Source organism: Onychomys torridus, chromosome 2 (assembly GCF_903995425.1).
Source record: "Onychomys torridus chromosome 2, mOncTor1.1, whole genome shotgun sequence".
NCBI lineage: Eukaryota > Metazoa > Chordata > Mammalia > Rodentia > Cricetidae > Onychomys > Onychomys torridus.
In genome coordinates this window covers 138,165,842-138,188,363 of record NC_050444.1, presented here as the reverse complement: position 1 = coordinate 138,188,363, position 22,522 = coordinate 138,165,842, and the positions used below count along the sequence as shown (strand labels likewise).

Below are 22,522 nucleotides of genomic sequence, written 5' to 3'. Positions count from 1 at the left end.
ATGTATGAATGCATGTAATTATCCAATAAACATATATACATACCTATCTATATACATGCATATAGTGCGTATATGTGTGTGGTGTGTGTATGTGTTTGCCTATGTGGGCTCACATGTGTGTGCTATTGCTACGTGGAGGTCAAAGGATAACCCTCTGGAGTCAGTTCTCTAAGATGGCTTAGTGGCTCAGATTGCTTGCTGTTAGCTTTCCAACACCATGACCAAAAGCAAGTTGGGGAGAAAAGGGTTTATTTCAGCTTACAATTCCACATTACAGCATCACCCAGGGAAGTCAGGGCAAGAACGCAAACAGGGTAGGAAACTTGAGGGAAAAGCTGAAGCAGAAACCATGGAGAATGTGCTGCTTATTGGCCTGTTTCTCATGACTTGCTCAGCCTGTTTTTTTGTTTTTATTTTTGTTTTTTTGTTTATTTGTTTTGTTTTTTTTCGAGACAGGATTTCTCTGTGTAGTATTTGGTGCCTGTCCTGGATGGCGCTCTGTAGACCAGGCTGGCCTCCAACTCACAGAGATCTGCCTGGCTCTGCCTCCCAAGTTCTGGGATTAAAGGCGTGTGCCACTACTACCCAGTTCAGATTGGTTTTTTATAGCACCTAATACCACTAGTCCAGGGGTGGCACTGCCCACACTGAGCTGGGCTCATCCATGTCAATCAGCTACTACACTGCTCTTCCAGAAGACCCAAGCTCAGTTCCCAGCATTTTATGTGCTGTCATAGCAGCTTGTAACTCCCAGGAATCTGATGACCTCTTCTGGCCTCCTCAGACACCAGCACAGGTGACATTCATTCATGCAAACACAAACATATACATATAAATAAAATTAAATTGCTGTGTGGTGGTGGTGGTGCAGGCCTTTAATCCTAGCGCTCTGAGACAGACAGTGGGATCTCTGAGTTTGAGGCCAGCCTGGTCTACAGAGTGAGTTCCAGGGCAGCCAGGGCTGTAACACAGAGAAACTCTGTCTCGGAAATCAAAAAACAAAGCAAATAAATAAACAAACAAACAAAAGAAGTAAAATAAATGAATTATAAAAAATTGGGGGGCTGGAGAGATGGCTCAGAGGGTAAGAGCACCCGACTGTTCTTCCAGAGGTCCTGAGTTCAATTCCCAGCACCCATATGGTGGCTCACAACCGTCTGTAATGAGAACTGGTACCTTCTTCTGTGTATATAATAAATAAATAAATAAATAAATAAATAAATAAATAAATCTTTTAAAAAAATTGGTGTGAGTGTGTGTGTGTGTGTGTGTGTGTGTGTGTGTGCAATTTTGTACATGAACATGCATGTAGGAAGTAAGGGACAGCTTGTGGGAAGGAATTCTTTCTTCTTACCATGTCGTTCCTGGGAATCGTCAGGCTTGGTGGCAAGTACTTTTCCCCACTGAGCCATCTTGCTGGGTACTTTTCCCCACTGAGCCATCTTGCTGGCCCTATGGTCAGTTAGATCCTGCCAGCATAGGCTTAGGGGATTGAACTCAGGTCACCAGACTCACAGCAAGTGCTTTTACCCACTGCGCGGCCTCACCAGCCCTAGATATACCGTCTAATCCTCTTCTCAAAGGTGAGAAAATGGTGCTCATTTTGGCAGCACAGATACTAAAACTGGAATGATACAGAGATTAGCATGGTCCCTGTGCAGGGATGGCATGCAAATTCATAAAGGACTCCATATTCTTTAAATAAAATTTTATGATTTTGTTTGTTTGTTTTTGTTTATTCAGAGCTGAGGATTGAACCCAGGGCCTTGCACTTACTAGGCAAGCACTCTACCACTGAGCTAAATCCCCAACCCCATAATTTAATTTTATTATATACTTATTTGTTCCATTAAAATCCGTTAACCTGTAGCAGCAGCAACAACAAAACAAAGATGGGGAAATGGAGGCTGGCAGTGGTGGTGCACACCTTTAATCCCAGCACTCAAGAAGCAGAGACAGGCAGCTGTCTGTGAGTTTGAGGCCAGCCTGGTCTACACAGCCAGCCTCGGCTCCATAGTAAGACCCCATGGAGAAAGAGGGGTTGGGGAGAGGGAGAGGAAGTGAAGGGGAGCATAAATACATTAAGTAACTACCAAGAATGGCAAAGTTAGGATTGAAACCCAGACTGTCAAATACCAACGCTTCTCATGCCTAAACTGATCCTAACCATCACCTGGGCAGTCAGTGAACCTCTGCTCTGACAGGCAGTCTCTTTCTCGAAGATACCATTGTTGAGGAGTGATGAGACCACTCGGTAAGTCTTCAGTAGGTGGGGAACCCTCCTATCCTCCCTTTTCATGGTCAAATATTAAGGTTTTGTTGTTAGGACTTGGAGTCTAAAGGTCAGGGAAAGTTAGGAAATCTTTGGCTCTGGCCAGCCTGTGGGGAGGGAGAGACTACCCAGGCTAGGGGGCTGTGTCCTTTCCCCTCTCCATTTCCCTCTCACTTTCTTTCCACTGGCCCGGGAAGACGTGCCCCAGGGAGTTCAGGGATCAGCCACATGGACTCTCTGTCCCTGTCACCCATCTGTCCTCTCCCCTTCTTGGGAAACAGGTGCATCTAAGCCAGAGCTGGAAGCAGAGTGCTTGGCCACCGGGTTAGGTTAAGTGGGATATTTGTTCCTCCCCCACCCAGGGCATGCCTACACACACTTTCCTATCTCAAGCCCACAGAGACCCATCTTGTCTTCTTGCCTTGCAAGACCTTTCAAAAGAAGGCTCTGGTCACTTCTGCCAAGCTGTTCATGACTTCCTCTGGGTGCTGAATCACTCCGGTGCCTCCAACCACAAGATCTCCTTCCTCCAACTGAGAAAATACCCTTTCTTCCTTGGGTATATTGCTCACTCTTGACACTGCAGTGCCCAGAGGAGGCCTCAAGCTTAGCAAACACTCTCAAACCCAGAAACTTTCTTTGTGTTCGTAAGCCCACAAGGGTGTCATAAAGGCTAAAATGAGAGACTTTGACAGAGAACAAGCAGGAAAGCAGAGAGAGAACATGATAACATTCTGTGTGTAGGTACCATGTGTATGATAGATACTACCTTTTCTAGTGTTTAAAAAAAAAACAAACCCATGTGAACCAGTTATTGCTATCCCTTTGCAAAGATTTTGATAATGTGACTCTAAATGCCAAACTAAAAGGTGGTCGCTGTGCCATGCCAATCTAGGACTAATTCTAGAGTCCCCCACTTCCAAAGTACAGCAATGGCTTCCCCAGATGCTGCTAGTCACTAATACTTCTTCAGGAGACAAGGCAGGAGTGGATACAGCAGCCATCCAGTCATTGTCTCAGATAGCTAAGCTTCTTGAGATGAGGCTGGAAAGGTGCTCCCAGATCCTGAAGTAGCTTGTTTTTCAAGGATGACAAACAAAATGGAATTTTCCTAACGCATGTGGACCTAACTGGGCAAAGATCAAGTGTGTAGAGACAGGGACAAACTTTTCATACTGTGACCTTTTCATATTTCACTTTCCCCCGGACTCTCTGAAGAGGGTTTCCAGGGCATTCTTCAGCTTGGAGTGGTGATCAGTGTCATGTAAAATGGATGCAATTAAAGAGCCTGCACAATGGTGCAATGCTTTTAATTCCAGCACTCGGCAGGAGGATCTCTGGGAGTTTGAGGCCATCCTGGTCTGTCTAGTGAATTCTGGGACGGCCAGAGCTACATAGTGAGGTCTTGACTCAAAAAAACAAAAACAAACAAAAAGATCCTGATGAAGATTAGCCTCACATAGTGGAAAAGAACCCAAATGCCAACAGATAAAGAAAATAAGGATGAGAAAGACAGGGAGAGAAGGAGAGAGGCAGAGCAAACAACCCCAAAATGCAGCTTCTTGCTTTGCTGGGTCTGACTCTCTCTCATGGGCTACTTAGAGGTAGCTTTAGTGATGTAAAAATAACACTGATGTAGCTGGACATGTTTGTGCCTACATGTAACCCAAGCACTCTGCAGATGCAAGAGAATCACTGTGAGTCCAAGACCAGATTGGTCTAAGTGGGTTTCAGGGCAGCCAGACCCTGCCTCAAAACACCAAATCAAATCAGACTAAGCCAAACCTGGTAAAACCAGAAAACGGAGACAAAACAATTTGATTGTGAACCTGCTAACAAGTAAACAAAGCATTAAGCACTTTAAATACATTATGTCACTTAAGCCTCCCAATCCTGTGGGTATAGTATTATTTTATTATTTTACAACTAGATGCAGATACCAAACCTCAGCACAACTAACTTTCCTTGGTTAAGAGCAGGGGTGGGGTCAGAACACTCCCACCACAGTACATCCATCTATCCATCACATTATAACACCTTACACTAAGTCAGCCAGCTAGCCATTTCTTTGATGGTTGTGAAGGACTCAGAACTTTATATTAGATGATTCTCTTCTGCAATGCTTATAGATACAATTCTGCAACTCAGTGCCCTTGACACAACTATGAGCAAGACCAGCATGCTATTATTATCTTCGCTTTATGGGTGAGAAAAATAATGCTTGTTAAAGTCAAGAAACCCGCTCAAAGTCATACAGCTAGTAGTCAGTAGTCAGTGGTAGAGCCAAAGGTAGTTTTAAAGTGCTCTTTTATTGTAAAACTCACACTGTTTCTAGTTTTTTTTTTTTTTTTTTTGAGACAGGGTTTCTTTGTGCAGCATTGGCTGTCCTGGAACTAGTTCTTTAGACCAGGCTGGCCTCGAACTCACAGAGATCCACTTGCCTCTGCCTCCTGAGTGCTGGGATTAAAGGCCTGTGCTACTACCATCACCTGTTTTTGTTTTTGTTTTTTTTTTTGAGACGGGGTTTCATTTTACTATGCAGTCCTAGCTGGCCTGGCAATCACTATGTAAGACCAGGCTAGCTTTGAACTCACAAAAACTCGCCAACTTTTGCCTCCAGAGTACTGGGATTAAAGGCGTGAGCCACCATGCCCTGATCTAGTTAGGATTTTAACCCCGGCCAAATCGCGGGTGACTGCGCATGCGCACACGCAAACTGAGCTCAGCCAGAAGGCAGTGCCAGCCACGTGTTCCCAGATGCCAACTTGCGGGCGCGAGGGAAGGCTAGGTCTCGGGACCTGTGGACACTCTCAGGCGGAAAAGAGAACTGGGGAGGAAATCCCGAGACTATCTAGGAAACTACATCTCCCAGAAGCCTCCTGTCCGGGTTGCTTGAGTGGAGCTGTATTTCCGTTAAGGTAGGCTTCTGATAGGCTGTCTAGTGTGCAAGCCTCAAGCGGCTGGGCCTGTTTCCGGTAGTCTTGGCGTACGCGGCCGCTCAGGTAGTGTGGTGTCGGTGGTGGAGTTTGCTGAGCATTCTCTAAACCCCAGGAGGCATGGCGGCGGCTTTTCGCAAGGCAGCCAAGTCCCGGCAGCGGGAACATCGAGAACGAAGCCAGGTAGGCCCGCGCAGGCCCCATGGACGACGGCCGGTGGCCCCTGCCCCCTTGCTGCCCCAGCGTCGGCATACTGGCTGGAGCATCTGCCTTCCGTAAATACTCGACACAGGGGGCCTGACGCCAGCGTGCCTTGTCGGGGAGACCTGGGGACCTGGTTAGGGGGATTGTCATTCTCTACGGTAGGAGGTTCAGTGGGTAATTGAGTGAGGCGAGGTGTGTCAGATGCTCCCCACCCCCGTGACCAGCAGCAGGAGGTACCCCACATCCGACTCATGCAGGAGTTGTGACCGAGGATAGGTGTTTCCAAAGTGGCTCCAACTTTTGGCGTGGGATTTGTGCTTCATTGAGATCTGTCCCATGCCTCGCCCTGAAATCGTGGTACTTTTTCCTTCTCCCTTCTGGAGAGTGACTCTATGAGGACCTGATAGCCCAGGTCTGTAATTGCAGATACTCAGGAGGCCAAGGCAAAAGGATCGCAAATTCAGAGCCTGGCTGGGCAACTTAGATCTGTCTCGAAATAAAAATCTAAAAAAAAAAAAAACAAAAAACTCTAGACGTCCAGCTCAGTAGTGAACTGTTTGCCAAGAGAGAGTTAGTCCTCGGTAGGAAGAAAGGAAGGAGGGAGGGAGTCCCCCACTAAATTTTACTTAGGATAAATAATTGTGGAGTTTCTAAGGAGAATGTGTTGGTGTGGGGATATGTGATAGAAATAAAGATACATCCAGACTCACATTATCCACTTTATTATTCTCAGAAATCACATGATAACTGGGGTTCAAACAAGCCTTTAATGGCTGGAGAGAGAGCTTAGCCATTAAGAGCACTTGGCTGCTGTATCAGAGTTCAAATCCCAGCACCCACCTAGTAGACTCACAGATACCTGTAACTCCAACTGCAGGAAATCCCACACTCCCTCCTGGCTTCTACAGGCTCTGCAATCACATGCTCATACACATAGATACACAATTATCATTCATTCATTCATTCATTCATTCATTCATTCATGGTTTTCAAGACAGGGTTTCTCTGTAACAGCTCTGGTTATCCTGGAACTTGCTCTGTGGACCAGGCTGGCCTCAAACTCACAGAGATCCACCTACCTCTGCCAAGTACTAGGATTAAAGATGTGCACCACTACCGCCCAGCTTTAATTTTTTTTTAAATCAAAAAGGTTAATGTATGTGTGTATATGTATGTCTGTGGATGGGTGTGTGCACATGAGTGCATATGCCTGTGGGAGCTCATCCTGGAGCTGGGGTTGCAGGTAGTTGTGACATGCCTGATATAGGTACTGTGGGATTAACTTGGGTCTTCTGGAAGAGAAGAATGTGTTTTTAACTGTTAAGCTATCTCTTTAACACTTCAGATTTTTTTCTTTTTTCTTTTGGCAAGAGGCTCAAGAATTTAGGATAATCCATGGTTGGGGATTTAGCCCGGTGGTAGAACGCTTGTCTGGTAAGCACAAGGCCCTGGGTTCGATCCTCAGCTCCACATAAATAAAAAAAAAAAGAATTTAGGATAATCCATTCAGTTTTAGGACACTCTGGGCTGTGTGGAACAGTATCTCAACAAAACAAAATGAGCTGGTAAACTGGCCCAGCCAGTAAATACTGTGCAAGTCTAGTGACCGAGAAAGAGCCTCAGGACTCTACAAAGGTAGAAGGAAAGGATGAACTCTTTTTTTTTTAACTTTTTATTTTTGAGACTATAACTTAATCACATCATTTCTCCCTTCCCTTTCTGCCCTTCAAACCCTCTCATGTACTGACGTTTGCTCTTTCAACTTTTTGGCCTCTTTTTTGAGAATGGACCCCCCTCTCCCCTTTTTTTTTGGTTTTTTGAGACAGGATTTCTCTGTAGCTTTGGACCCTGTTCTGGAACTTGCTCTGTAGCCCAGGCTGGCCTCAAACTCACTGAGATCCACCTGCCTCTGCCTCCCAAGTGCTGGGATTAAAGGCACGTGTCACCACTGCCTGGCTAAGAATGGACTCTTAAGAAATTGTCCTCTGACCTCCATGTATGCAGTGGCATGTACCCCCACATATACATATGCCATGTATACATACAAAATTAAACCACAGTAACAACAAACAGAACCCCCATATGAACAACCAGCAAGGCCTCTAGAGAAAGCGGATGTACAGAAACAGAACCCCCATATGAACAACCAGCAAGGCCTCTAGAGAAAGCGGATGTACAGAAACAGAACCCCCATATGAACAACCAGCAAGGCTAGAGAAAGCGGATGTACAGATGCTGAAGCAAGGGGAAGGATGGGCTCTCTGAAACTGTACAACTGACTGGTGCTGTAAAACTGAAGCCTCCCTCTCTCTCTTCTTATGTTTTAAAATCCTGTGTAGTTCACCTTGGCTGAAAGGATGAGAAGTGATAGTACTGAGTCTTCTTAAGCACAGTTGACTCTTGCTGCTTAATATGTCAGGGTGTTTGCTCGGTGGAAGCACTGTCGTCCATGTAGTAAAAGTTATTTTACTTGACTGTGTGTGTGTGTGCTGGTGCTCCAGCAGCAGTCTTCTCCACGTTCAAACTCAAGTCATTAGACTTGGCGGCAAAGGCCTTTACCCACTGAGTCACATCACCAACCCCACAGTAGTGTATTGTAACATCTTATTTTTGAGACTATATCCAGACCTCTCTAAAACTAATAATAGCCAGAACTTGGTGGAGTGTAAATGCATGACTCTCACTGCTGTGTAACTCAGAGCAGCTGTTTGGAAGCAGGTTATTATTTCCTCACATTTCCTTGAGGAAGTAAAGGCTCAGATGGGTCAAGTACTTTGCCCAGAGAGGTGTAACTAGAATGGTCATATGGCAAAGCCGGAAATCATATTAGATGTTTCAAGAATATAGAGGTAGGGCTGGGGAGATGGCTCAGCGGTTAAGAGCACTGGCTGCTCTTCTCAAGGACCCAGGTTTAGTCCCCAGCACCCACACGGCAGCTCATAGCTGTCTGTAATTCTAATTCCAGGAGATCTGGTACCCTATAAAGACATACATGCAGGCAAAACACCAATGCACATAAAAATAAATCTTGAAAAAAAAATAAAAAAAAATATAGAGGCAACTTTGTAAGAGGTGGCACATTAAAAATACCAGATGTGGGGGCTGGAAAGATGACTCAGTGGTTAAGAGCACTTGCTGCTTTTTGAGAGGACCCAGGTTCAGTTCCTAGCACTGACATGTCAGCTCACAACCATCTGTAACTCTAGTTCAAGGGCATTTGAGGCTCTCTTTTGGCCTCCTTGGGCACCAGGCACACTAGTGGTACACAGACATGCATGAAAGTAAAGCAGTCATACACATACAACAAAAAAATAATAATAAAAGAAATTTAAAATGCCTGGTGTGCAACATATATGGAAATGGTAGAGTTATATAGAACATTGTGTTGAAATGTTTTGGACTTGGAGGTCAGTTTGCTTTTGAAGGCAAAGCTATCAAATGTGAGGTAGGTGTGGTTTTTGTTTTTTTTTTTTTAAATGCAATCTCCCTATTTATCCTAGACTTACCTCAATTCAATTTGTGATCCTCCTGCTTCAGCGTCCTTGATACTGGGATTATAGTACATCCTGCTTAAAATGGTCACTTTTTGAGCATCTAGGAATAGCTTTGCATGCTCTAAAAGGAATGTCTCCTAATCCCACAGTGTCCTTAGTAGGTAGATGCAATTTCACTTTACAAATTAGGAACCTGGTGCTGAAAGAGATCACATTTCACATCTCAAGTCACAGTTGCAAATAGTTGACTTGGGTTAACATAGAAGAAAGGAATTTCAAGGTGATGCCCGAATCACGTCTGACTTTGGGTCCATGTATTTTTCTTTGTCTTGATGCAGTGGAAGCTTGTGATGATTGTGTGGAGGAGGTAAATGTGTAAACTGCTTCTCATGTAGTGTCTCATTTCCTCTGTTATATACATGTTTGTTCACACATTAATGATTTCAAGACTTCTACTTCAGTGTTGTTCCTTGACCTTTGAAGATTCTTTCTCTGTTAATCCCCCTTTGCTGTATTAAAAATAAAAGCTATCATGGGTGCTGGAAAGATGGCTCAGCAGGTAAGAGCACTTAGTGCTCGTGGAGAGGACCCAGGTTTGGTTCCCAACACTCACTTGGTAGCTTACAGCCATCTGTAACTTCAGTTTCAGGGGACTTGATGCTTTGGTCTGACCTCTGAGGGCACCAGGCATGCACGTGGTACACATGTAGATGAAACACTTACAGACATAAAACAAGTCTACACATTTAAGAAAAATTTTTTAAATTTTATGTGCATTGGTGTTTTACCTGCATGTATGTTTTAGGGTGTCAGGTCCCCTGGAACTAGAGTCACAAACAGTTGTGGCTGCCATGTGGGTGCTGGGAATTGAACCCAGGTCCTCTGGAAGAACAGCCAGTGCTCTTAACCAATGAGCCATTACTCCAGGCCCGTTTTTCCCCCCTCATTTTTATTTATTTATTTATTTCTGTTATCAGCTTGAGACAGTGCAAATTCTTATCCTAATAGTGAAATGTTTCATTGAGGCTTGACCAATGATTGAGTAAAACCAAAACTTATTATAAGCCACAGGCATCGTAGGGTCCCCCCTGCTATATAGCCTCCCTGGTTCTGTGGGTTGCAGTCTGATTGTTCTTTGCTTTATATCTAGTATCCACTTAGGAGTGAGTACATACCGTGTTGTCCTTTTGGGTTTGGGTTACCTCACTCAGGATGATATTTTCTAGTTCCATCCATTTGCCAGGCCCAGTTTTTGACTAAACATCTCTCTCTCTCTCTCTCTCTCTCTCTCTCCAGGGTTTCTCTTAGGTAGCTCTGGCTGTCCTTGAACTCGTTTTGTAGACCAGGCTAGCCTGAAACTCTGCCTCCCAAATGCTGGGATTAAAGGAGTATACCACCACTGCTCATAAAAATAATTTTTAAGATAATTAGGAAAGTCTGTTTTGAGACAGTGTTTCACAGCCTTGGCTGGCCTAGAATTCTGTGTAGACCTTAACTCATAGAGTTCCCTGCCTCTTGTCGGCACCACACACAGTTGAATATTTTTTTAAAATTACAATTACTTATTGGTTTGTATGGGTATGGGTGCGGGTGTGGGTGTATGAGTGTTGGGCAACCATGCCAGGGAGTCGTTGTGGAGCTCGGCGGACAACTTGTGGGAGGTCACGTGTGCCCTGGGGATCACACTTAGGTGCGGTGGCAGGCATTTGTCTTCTGAGCCATCTTGCCATCCTTGGGTTGTTATTTTACTCATTGGGTTATGTTATCCCTTGAAAGATTAAGAGATGACAAAGGAGACTGTAAGAATCCCATCCAAATTATTATCCTAAGTTCAGAGAGACATAAATGTGCAGCCTCAGAAGTCGAGGTTATTCAGATGGGTGGGTAGACTGGGCAAATCTATTATGTTGGCACTTGGCAGGCTAAGGCCAGGAGGGTTACACACCCTATCTTGAGTAACATAGTGAGTTCCAGGCCAACCTGGCCTATAGAATGAGACCCTGTCTCAAAAATAAGTAAATAAATAAGTGAAAGTCAAGCACATGGTGGAACATATCTATCATCATAGCTTTTGGGAGGCTGAGGCAGGAAGTCATGAGTTTTAAGTCAACCAGAGCTGCATGATAACCTGCTTCTAAAACTGAAGCCAAACAAACATTCAGAGCAGAGAGTACAGTGGGTTCTGAAGTAGCACAGACTGGCCACAGAAGGCAGGAGTTCTAGTGTTAGTTTGGGGCTTACTATCTGCATTCCTAGAGAGTAAGTATCTCGTGTATATGAAGCTAAGGATGACCTTGAACTAGTGATCACCCTGCCTATGGTCTTCGTGCAAGGGTTACAGGTGTATGCCACCATGCTTAGTTTATGTAGTGCTATAGATTGAACCTAGGGATTTTTGTATGCTGGGCAAACAATCTAGCCTTGGTTCTGCATTCTTAAATACATTCTCTAAATGTCATTTCCCTTCTGGAATATGCTTTACTTCTTTGTAATGGTCATAAAGATGAAATAGGAGTATGTAACAAGCATAGCACATTGCTTTGGGACAGAGTAGATACATAAATTGTGAGCTGTTAAGATGTAAGTAGAGCTGGGGGTGCAGTGGTAGAATACTTACTGCCTAGCAGCTAAAGGTTATGGGTTTAACCCTCAGCACCTAATAAAAGCCAAGTATGTGGGTTGGGGATTTAGCTCAGTGGTAGAGTGCTTGCTAGAGTGCTTGCCTAGCAAACGCAAGGCCCTGGGTTCGGTCCTCAGCTCCAGAAAAAAAAAAGCCAAGTATGGTGGCATATACCTCTAATTCCAGCACTCTGCAGGTGGAGGCAGGAGGATCAGGATTTCAAATAGGCAGAATGATTATGAATTGACCCTGTCTCAAAAGCTTTTCTCCACAGCAAAAAGTCGGAAAAGTATCTAACATAGATACACACATAATGTACACAGGGTCTCATGTAGCTTAGACTGTCCTTGAACTCCTTATTATGTTTTCATTTTTTAAGGTTTGCATTATAGACATGTACCAATTTAACCTGACATTAAGCACTCAAAGTAATGGTAGTGTATAGAAGGATATATCAAGATGTGGTCACTGAACCTCAAATGCTATAGAAGTGAATGTCAGAGATAATACTTTCCCATTATGGGGCTGGAGAGATGGCTCAGAGGTTAAGAGCACTGGCTGTTCTTCCAGAGGACCTGAGTTCAATTCCCAGCGGCTCACAACCATCTGTAATGAGATCTGGCGTCCTCTTCTGGCCTGCAGGGATACACACAAACAACACTGTGTACAAACAACCAAAAAACCAAAAAAACCTTTCTCATTGTACTTGGTATTGCCTCTACTGTTTTCTCTCTCTCTCTTTCTTCCTTCCTTCCTTCCTTCCTTCCTTCCTTCCTTCCTTTCTTTTGTTCTTCCTTTCTTCCTTTCTTTCTTTCTTTTTTCTAATTGTTTCTGGTCTTGCTATGTAGCCTTTACCATTCTCCTGTCTCAGCCTCCCAAGCGTCAGGATTGCAGGCAAGTACCGTCTTACCAAGCCTTACTGTCTTTATTTTATAGTTAGGAAATGGCAGCTCAGAGAAGTGAAATGATCTATTTGCCCAAGGTCACAGATTGTTAGGAGGTAAAGCATGGACTGGACCTGTCTGAAACTCTAAATTTAACTCCCTCACCACAGCTGCCCCCGTTACCATGTCTTCCCTTCATAGTATTTTATAAGCCCTTGGATTAAGTTGGTAGTAATTTTAGTACAACTGGCAACTGCTTGCTTAGTGCCGAGTCATTGTGCCTCTCTGTCCTTAATAGGCCAAGAAACCTATTATGGTGGTGCTTGTGACCTGTCTGGCTGCTGGATGAGCCCTCTTATCCCAGGGCAGGGCTTAGTGAGGGCGAGGAGGGAGGAACAGGATAGTGGCTGGCTCCAAGGACACAGATTTACTGCCTACTACAGTCTTGTCCCTGTCAGTGTCATGTTGCTTTGGGCATGTATTCACCAAGAGAACTCAGCGCATCTTTTTCCTTTTGTCTTCTAGCCTGGCTTTCGAAAACGGCTGGGTTTGCTGGAGAAGAAGAAAGATTACAAACTCCGTGCAAAGTGAGTCCGGAATTTCTGGTAGAGGCACTGCCAAGAAAGCTTACAACATCCCCATACTACCACTGAAGTGCCCAAGTATCTGACGGGGAATGATTTCCTGCCATTGATACAGTACTCGAAGCTCTGGCAGCCTGTGAGATATTTTCCTGTGACCCTCAAGCTTCCCTTTGTCAGATACAGCATTACTTACTTCAAAGTGCTTGAAAAACTGTAACGTTTTTTCAGTATGCCCTTCCAGGTGGATTCCATAGGGGTGTTGCTTTGCCTCCGCCTTGGTGTTTGAATCAAATGCTGAATCTTTTTTGCTCCCTTTTCTTGAAGTGAGAGATACAATTTAAAATTCCGTTTGTTGAGTCTCTTACATCATCATGATATGTAGTGTGGAATGAAGAGATGTGAAAGATGGATCCATGAGCCTGAGAGTGGGTGATGATGAACTCTGAAAACATTTTATAAAATAATTATGTCCATTCTTTTCTTTAGCACTTCATTTGCAAAAACTTTTAATTGCTTATTATCATACAAGTCAGTTGAGGCTCTTATATGCCTAGTGTGGCAGGAGGTGATGATTAAATGGATTTCTGTAGGTCCTAGATTTTAATTTTTTTTAAAAGATTTATTTATTTATTATGTATACAATGTTCTGTCTACATGTATGCCTGCAGGCCAGAAGAGGGTACCAGATCTCATTATAGATGATTGTGAGCCACCATGTGGTTGCTGGGAATTGAACTCAGGACATCTGGAAGAACAGCCAGTGTTCTTAACCTCTGAGCCATCTCTCCAGCCCCTAGATTTTAATTTTTTTAAAAATTATTTTATTTTATTTTTGGAGATAAAGTCTCACTATGTAGCCCTGGCTGGCCTGAAACTCACTATATAGACCAGGCTAACCTCAAATTTCTGGCTATCCACCTGTCTCTGCCTCCTGATATGTGCCTGTGGAGGCCAGAAGAGGGCATCAGATCCCTTTGGAACTGGAATTATAGACGGTTGTTAGCTGCTATGTCTGTTCTGGGAATTGGACCTGGGACCTCTGGAAGCTGGCTAGCTTGCGCTCGCACTTTCTCTCTCTCTCTCTCTCTCTCTCTCTCTCTCTCTCTCTCTCTCTTTCTCTCTCTCACATTTGCTCATTCATTTATTTTATTTTTGTGACAGTCTCCCTGTGTAGTCTAGGCTGGCCTAAAACTCAAGGTCTCTTCCCTCTTTTTTTTTTTGTATGTGGAGCTGAGGATCGAACCCAGGGCCTTGCGCTTGCTAGGCAAGCGCTCCACCACTGAGCTAAATCCCCAACCCCTTCCCTCTGCTTCTTGAGTGCTGGGATTCAATTCTATATATGGTGCCTGGCTCTGGCTGGTACCAGAGCTTTTACCATTGTTTTTTTGTTTGTTTGTTTGTTTTGAGACAGGGTCCACTATGTAGCTTTGGCTGTCCTGAAATTCACTATGTAGACCAGGATGCCTGGAAGTCAGAGATCTGAGTGCTTGGATTAAAGGCATGTGCCATCATGCTGGCTGTACTAGAGCTTTCGAAGCTAATTCTAAGAACTGAGTGCTGTGATTGGTTTCTTTTTGTGGTGTGGTGGAAAATGGGATTTGAACCTATGGTTTAATGCATTGGAAAGAAAGCTCTCTACCAATGAGTGATAGCCCCAGCCCTGAGTGCTGTGATTGGGTCAGGCAGTGTTCTAGGAAATAGAGTTTATATGTTTTTAAAATTTTTTTTGAACAACCTTCTGGGGTAGGTTACTGTTAGACTCATTTTATATGTAAAATTAGGATTAGAATGGTTATTCAACTTCCCCAGGGTTACTTAGCCAGAAGTGGTGGAGCCTGGATCCAGAACCACACAGCATGGCTGCAGAAGTCTTTGCTCTCCTGCTCTGCTGTGTGGCAGTGACCAGTGTCTGAGTCATGGCGAGACTTTGGTGCTGAAGCTTGGACTATTATAGCCTTTCCTAAGGAGTTTCAGGTTGTGCTTTCCTTGGTGTCCGTTTGTAATGGTTGGAGTGGCACCAAGGTGTGGGAAGGAGACAGTTCTTTTTAGGTATGTTTGGAACAGAGGACTCAAGATTGTGGGTCTTACAGGGTGCCTGATGGGTGACAGTGGACCATGGAGCAATCTAGTTACTGCTCTGGATTTCTTTTTCTCTTTTGTTTTGTTTTGTTTTGTTTTTCAAGACAGGGTTTCTCTGTAGTTTTGGAGCCTGTCCTGGACTAGCTCTGTAGACCAGGCTGGCCTTGAACTCACAGAGATCCGCCTGCCTCTGCCTCCCGAGTGCTGGGATTACAGGCGTTCGCCACCACCGCCCGGCCGATCTGGATTTCTTAAACATTGTTTTTTTGTGGTTCTCATTGGTTTATTTGCTTTGAGGGATTTTGTTTATTTGTTTTTTTGAGACAAGCTCTCACTTTAAGTTAGATTGATTTTGAATTTGTGATTCTTCTGCCTCAGCCCCCCAAGTATTAAGGTAGCAGATGTGCTTCCAGATTATGAACTTTTTTCCCCTTCCTTCCTTCCTTCCTTCCTTCCTTCCTTCCTTCCTTCCTTCCTTCCTTCCTTCCTTCCTTTCTTTCTCTTTCTTTCTCTTTCTCTCTCTCTCTCTCTCTCTCTCTCTCTCTCTCTCTTTCTTTCTTTTCTCCCTCCCTCCCTCCTTCCTTCCTTCCTTTCTTTTCTTCCTTCCTGACAAAGGTTTCTCTATAACTTTGGCGCACACCTGTAATCCCAGCACTCGGGAGGCAGAGGCAGGCGGATCTCTGTGAGTTCGAGGCCAGCCTGGTCTACAGAGCTAGTCCAGGACAGGCTCCAAATCTACAGAGAAACCCTGTCCTGAAACTCACTCAGTAGACCAGGCTGGCCTCAGAACTCCGAGAGATCTGCCTGTAAGTGCTTCCCTGAGTGCTGGGATTTAAGGCATGTACCACCACTGGCCGGCCAGGTTATGAACTTTTAAATGCATGTAGTTCATCTGTGGAGATAGTTTTTCTTTTTTTCCTTCTCTTGTAATGAATTTCTCCTGACTTGTTTTTGTTTTTGTTTTTTTAAGTGACTATCATAAAAAGCAAGACTTCCTCAGAGCTCTCCGGAAGAAGGCTCTTGAGAAAAATCCAGATGAATTCTACTATAAAATGACTCGGACTAAGCTCCAGGTAGGTGCAACACAGATAATAGTTGTTCAGAGCCCTAAGTGTTGGGGAATAAGGATGGGGAATGGGGTAGAGCGTGGAAGCGTCCTTGAGGCCCTTCTCCACGTGGACCAGGTCTCCTGGGGAGAGGTGCAGTGCAGACTGTCCTTTTCTTGGTCAGCATGCTTTTACCTTTGCACCAACTTCTGTTGTTTTCTTCCCCCTATTTGTTTTTATTTTGGTATTACTAATGGAACCCAGTACCTCTGCATGCTAGACCAAGTGCTGTACGCCTTAGTTACACCCCAGGCTCTAGTTTGAAGGGTAAATGAATGGAGGTTTGTCTGTTCAAGATGAGTGTCAGTGGCCTGAGGCCTGCTTGCTCTGTGTGCACACAGCTCTTGTCTGTGTTTTAAATGTGGATATGCGAACAGCTTACTGTGACTGTACTCTGCTACAGACCGTATCTGTTAAACTTCAACTTTAGGATGGAGTTCATCTCATCAAGGAGAGCAAGGAAGAAGTGACACCAGAGCAGCTGAAGCTGATGAGGACTCAGGACATCAAATACATAGAGATGAAAAGGGTTGCAGAAGCGAAGGTGACCGTTACGTCCTTGTTCTGATGTGTTCCTGTCCGTTGACTAAGAAAGGACACAGCAGGTTGTGGTTGTGTATACCTCTAATTCCAGCACTTGGAGGTAGAGGCGATAAGTATCAAGGCCCTGGTTTAAACAACAGAGGAAACAATTCTGTAATGTCAAGTTACCAGCTGATTCCAGTGTGGTTTGGGTGTGATGATTTAGAAGTATAATCAGCATGGCAGAATAGAGTTCAGCTTTGAGAATGAGACAGATGTAGGCTAAATTCTGGTTCTGCCAGTTTCTGGTCCCATGGTTATGGATCAGTTAACTTGAGAATGCTTATTTCTGTCATATTTTAAATATTGAGTTTTGTGAAATGCCTAGTCTAGTGCTTGATAAATAAATTTTAAGTGTTTTTGTTTAAAAGAACGAAGCCTGCCTTGCAGTGGTGGTGCATGCCTTTAATCCCAGCATTCGGGAGGCAGAGGCAGGCGGATCTCTGAGTTCGAGGCCAGCCTAGTTTACGGAGTGAGTCCCAGGACAGGCAGAGCTACACAGAGAAACCCTGTCTTGAAAAAATTAAAAAAAAAAAAAGAAGAAGAAAAGAAAGAAAAAGAATGAAACCATTGAGAACAAAGTATAATGACAGACATGTGATGATGTCTTGATGAAAGTCAGTGTCTAAAAATATCAAAAAGAATGAAATGAATTCTTTGCTGGCTGACAGTGATGATGTGAAGTGTCTAAGTTCTTGAAGGTTTATTTCTGAGACTCCGGAAGAAGCCATTTTCAAGAATCCATATTCCTTATTCTAGAAAATTGAAAGACTGAAATCAGAGCTCCACCTGCTGGATTTCCAGGGGAAGCAGCAGAACAAGCACGTGTTCTTTTTTGACACCAAAAAGGAAGGTATGAAATGTTAACAGTGCCTGGGACAGTCTGCCATGTCACTGTAGGTTGTATGGTGTTAGGGACAACCTGTGCCTTAAAGATTGTCTTGAATTTCAGTTGAACAGTTTGATATTGCGACCCACTTGCAAACGGCTCCAGAACTAGTAGGCAGGGTCTTTAATAGACCCCGGATAGAGACCTTGCAGAAGGAGAAAGTGAAAGGCGTTACCCCTGAGACTCGACTCAAGGTATGCTTTTCTGTTTGCACTTAGATGGGAGTTTGGGGGCGTCTCGGGTTTTTTTGTCTGTGGTTCCTTTTTTTGCCACTCTGTTTCTTATAATTATTTGTGGAAAACTTTAAAAACTCTCTTGAAAGTAGAAAGATGACCTGGTGATGGGTGGAATTGGATTTCTGTTTGTTTTTTGGAGGACATGTTCCATAGTAGTTAGGAGCTTGGGTTTTGGGTTTGAATCCCAACTCAGAGCTGGTCCTTTGTGCCTTTAATGCATGTGTTCTGTGCTGACACTTAGAAAGTTCAGAGCAGGTTGGGCAGTGGTGGCGCACGCCTTTAATCCCAGCACTTGGGAGGCAGAGCCAGGTGGATCTTTGTGAGTTCTAGGCCAGCCTGGTCTACAGAGCGAGACCCAGGACACCAAAAACTGTCTTGGGAGAAACTCTGTCTTGGTGGGGACGGGACAAAAACCAAGTGCAGAGCAGGGAAGGACCATTGAAGATGAGGGTTGGGGTGTGTCGGGTTTTGGTCTAGAACCTTTTTCAATAAATAAGCATATTAAAATGTTTTCCTATTACTCGTTTGTAACCAAGATTTTTGTATTGACTTTTCCTTATGGTGCTTTCTATCACATAACTGGGTTGTGGAGATGACAGGCTTTTTCTCAAAGCCTTCTGGAGTTGAACTCTCACTTCTGACTGATTCATTTAAAAAAAAAAAATGCTGTCAATGTGTTTCAAGCAGACAGCTGTTCTGTTTTGATTTGAATCATTTACACCGCATCAGTTTTGCTTCCAATGTTTGATTTCACAGCAGTTTCCTCTAGCTCAGAGGCAGCTAAACTTGCTTTAGTAATATAAATACCCCTAATTAGTTTGACTATATTGGGTAATCCCATAAATTTGACAGTCTGTGCGATAAAGTGAAAACAAAAGCTGTCTGCAACCACTGCTGTGAGACTCTGCTTGAGCTGGCGAGTTGTTGGTCTGAGGCCCAGTGCTAGCCCCTTTATGTTTGTAACACTCCCAGCTGAGGAGCTGGCTGAGGTGTTCTCATGACAGCCTTGTTTGTCAGCGAGTTGTGTTTTCAGTTAGCTGAGTTACTGATGCTCCTCGGGTAGTATTGTAGCTCTTTCAGAGGGTAGTGGCCTAGACCCTAAAGAATGCTCTGCCATCAGAGTGGTTACGGAGATAACAGGGGCTCGGGCCTGCAATTTTTAAAAGCTCAGTATTTTTACACTCCATTGCTTTGTTGAAAGCATAATTATTTTTATCAAGAGGCTGCTGCCTATGAGTAGATTGCAAGTCTGCAATTTGGAAGTGATAAACAAAATCTGTGAATGGTTTCAAGTCTGAACACCTCCACCCACTGGAATTTTGTACATATATGTATGTACAGGTTTCTGCATATATGTACATACAGGTAGTTCAAAACAGTAAAATCTGAAATCCTTCAAAATTTGCAATGTTTTGAGTGCTGATAATGATACCACAAGTGGGAAATACACACCTGATTTTATATGATGGGCCACAGTCAAAATGCAGGCACACTAAAAATACTGTGTAAAATTATCTTCAGGCTGTGTATATAAGGAATACATGAAAAATAATGAATTGCTTATTTAGACTTGGGTTTTATCCTTAAATTATCTCATGTACATGCAAATATTCCCAACACCCCAAACTTCGAAATGCAAACACTCTGGTTCCAAGCCTTAGAGATGAGTGAGGCTCAATCTGTGTGCTATCTCAAAGAAACCAGAGTTGGTAGTTTCTCAGGTGCTTGAGTTTGGGAAATGTGAGGACTGCGGTAACCTATGAGGAGCCCTTCGCTGGTGAGTCTTCTCAGGTGTCTGTGCTGAGAATTCTCCTTGTGCTCTTGTGCTCTTTCCAATTGAGATTCTCAGGCCCAGCACACTGCCCATCACTGGTCCTTCTCTTGTTCTCTGTTCACTTTTGCAGGCTTCCAGTCCTGGGTGGGTACTCCAGTAACAGTGTGGAGGCCACTTAGTGTACCTCTGGGAACACTCTTGGAAGCGAGGGCTCAAGCTAGTCCTGACTACCCTCTAGGCAAACCGTCTACCCTGGGCCAGTTACTTTTCTTCTCTGGGGCTCGTTCTGCATTTGTTAAAGGGTAGATGTTTCCACGGTCACTTTCATTGTAGAATGTGCTGGCTTTAACATGGGTATCTTAATAGTAGTCACATTGAGTTGATTCTGGAATAGAGGGAACTGATGAAACCAGGATCTTACTCCTTATTGTCTTGTTAATTGTATTGTTTAACTCTATGTTTATTCTGTAGAGGATGGCTAAAGAAAGACAAAGGCAGTATGATTGCTTGACACAGCGGATTGAACGGGAGAAGAAACTGTTCGTTGTTGCACAGAAAATTCAAACCCGAAAAGATCTCATGGTGAGGAGAGGTAGCCTTGAGCCTCCTCTTTTTCTCTCTTTTTTTCTGATAAAGGTCTTAACTGAGGCTGGCTCTCGGCCGGCTGTGTGTAAATCAACAGAGTGAAAATGTCTGCTCCTTTGGGGCAGTGGTTTGAGTCAGTGTCTACTGCTCTGACACTGTTGAAACGGTCCTTGATTAAGAAGGTAATAAGGGTTCTTAGTCAGTGCCCTGGAGCAGCACAGGGTAGGATCAGGTAGCGTATGGACTTTACAGCTTATGAGCAGCTCCCGTAACATTTAAACAGGTTAACAAACAGTGCATGCCACTCACGGGTGTTTAAAAATAGACAGCATTGTGCCGTGAAATAGCAGAGCCCAGGCATTTAAGAAGCTCTTTTGCGTTATCATTCCTCTAAATGTCAGATTCTTCAGCCTTGCACATCATTTAGGTTGGCCTTTCTCAACTGGGGTTCTGAGAGAGAATTAAATTTATAATTTAAACACAATAATTACTCAAGCTGCTCTCCTTCCTTTTCCCAAAGACTGCCCCAGCTGTGACGTCCTGTGTGCTCCTGGAGGGCTGGGTGGCTCATCCAGTGGGTGGCTCCAGCTCTTCTGAACTTGGAGCAGGCTCTGTTGGGCTTCCCCTTAGCTAGCTTACTAGCTTTGCTGCTTCCTGAAATCCTGTTTGTTCCCTGGCCACCTTTTTACCCTCCCAGGATAAGACTCAGAAGGTGAAGGTGAAGAAAGAAACAGTGAACACCCCAGCTATTTACAGATTCCAGACTCGCCGGAAACGTTGATGTGTTAAAGATAAGCCTCTTCATTCTGCATTGACAAGAACTTTTTTTCCCCTTTTGTAATAACTTCAGATTTCATTAGTTCAGATGCTTTGATTTTGTTATGTCATCATGACTTATTGTCAACATGATACTTGATGTTTTTCTATGAGACTATTAAAGCCCTTTCCCAAGACCATTGTTTCTGTGTTGTTGTTGTTGTTGTTATTATTATTATTATTATTATTATTATTATTATTATTATTATTTGGTTTTTCGAGACAGGGTTTCTCTATGTCCTGGAATTCAATCTGTAGACCAGGCTGGCCTTGAACTCATAGAGATCCGCCTGCCTCTGCCTCCCAAGTGCTGGTGTTAAAGGCATGTGCCGCCACTGCCCAGCTTTGTTTCTATATTATGAATTCATTCTTTTATATTTAGTACTTATTTTTCCTTATAAAATTTAGATAATCTCATATAACAAAGTGGAAAATAGATGAATACATTTCTGATCTCAGTATTTAAGAACAACAGATATTTATTCCATAGTAGGAGCTAGGGCTACAGAGGTGAACCACTACTGTGGCCATTCTGGTGTATGTCCCCCATTTGGGAGAGTTATACATCAGTTTTTGTTTATATTATTATTTTGTCATTCTCCTTGTAGCAAATTTTACATTCTAATTTTTAATTAAATCCTTAGCTCTGTTCCATTTTTGTTATATTATAGAATTTTTCAAAAGTAATATAAGACCAAAGTAAAAAGTCAAGTCCTTGTTTTTGTGTGTGTTTGTATTTGGGTGGATCCACATACCTGGTGGTGCATGTGGAGGCCCTGGGACAGTGCTGGCCTTAAAATCAGTCCACCTTGTTTTGAGACAGTGTCTCATTGGCTTGGAGCTCATTGATTAGACTACACTGGCTGGCCAGTGAGCCTCAGGGATCCACCTGTCTTTGCCTGTTTTTGCTGGGATTGCAGGTGAGGAAGGCCACACCTATTGGGGTGGTGGGTCAGGGGACAACTAACTGGATTTAGTTCTCTCCTTCTACTGTGTGGTCCCAGAAATCAAACCCTTCTATCAGGCTTAGTGGCAAGTGCCTTTCCCTGCTGAGCCATCTTTTCAGCTCCCTCACTTGGCTTTTGAAATGTAGGTTCTGTGGCCGGGCAGTGGCAGCACACACCTTTAGTACTAATACTTGGGAAGGCAATTGGATCTCTGATCTAGAGTTCTAGGGCAGCCAGGGCTACACAGTGAAACCCTGTCTTGGAAAAACAACAACAAAAATGCAGGTTCTGGAAATCAAACTTAAACCCTCATGCTCACACAGCATCAGAACCTGATTTTCTTTTGTTTTTTGAGATAGGGTCTCATGGATACCTGGGTGACCTAAAATTAGCTGTGTAGCCAAGGATGACCTTGAACTGCCTCTTCTAAGGCCTGGGATTACAGACATGCCAAAACAGCTGGCTAAAGTCATGGTTTGAAGGATTAAATGTGTACAGTGGGGAGAGGGATCTT

The 22,522-nt window shown here is 43.8% G+C and overlaps 1 protein-coding gene and 1 non-coding gene across 2 annotated transcripts; both read left to right on the top strand.

The window, feature by feature from the left end:
* Positions 1 to 1,594: 1,594 nt before the first annotated feature.
* On the top strand, positions 1,595 to 1,698 carry LOC118578953. Its single transcript, XR_004944337.1, has one exon. It is a non-coding gene; the product is annotated as a U6 spliceosomal RNA (small nuclear RNA).
* A 3,523-nt stretch (positions 1,699 to 5,221) lies between these two features.
* On the top strand, positions 5,222 to 21,198 carry Utp11 (UTP11 small subunit processome component). Its single transcript, XM_036179873.1, has 8 exons — positions 5,222 to 5,391; positions 12,936 to 12,997; positions 16,044 to 16,146; positions 16,610 to 16,723; positions 17,521 to 17,614; positions 17,714 to 17,844; positions 20,132 to 20,242; positions 20,943 to 21,198. The coding sequence occupies exons 1-8, from the start codon at positions 5,329 to 5,331 to the stop codon at positions 21,024 to 21,026; spliced, it is 762 nt and encodes a 253-aa protein (XP_036035766.1). The 5' UTR covers positions 5,222 to 5,328; the 3' UTR covers positions 21,027 to 21,198.
* The last annotated feature ends 1,324 nt before the right edge of the window (positions 21,199 to 22,522 follow it).

Excerpts from the sequence above, each read along its gene's own strand:
- Utp11 (XM_036179873.1), top strand. The coding sequence starts at position 5,329 with ATGGCGGCGGCTTTTCGCAAGGCAGCCAAGTCCCGGCAGCGGGAACAT. Across the intron at positions 12,998-16,043 it reads GATTACAAACTCCGTGCAAA|TGACTATCATAAAAAGCAAG; the intron begins GTGAGTCCGGAA and ends TGTTTTTTTAAG. Across the intron at positions 17,845-20,131 it reads CCCCTGAGACTCGACTCAAG|AGGATGGCTAAAGAAAGACA; the intron begins GTATGCTTTTCT and ends TTTATTCTGTAG.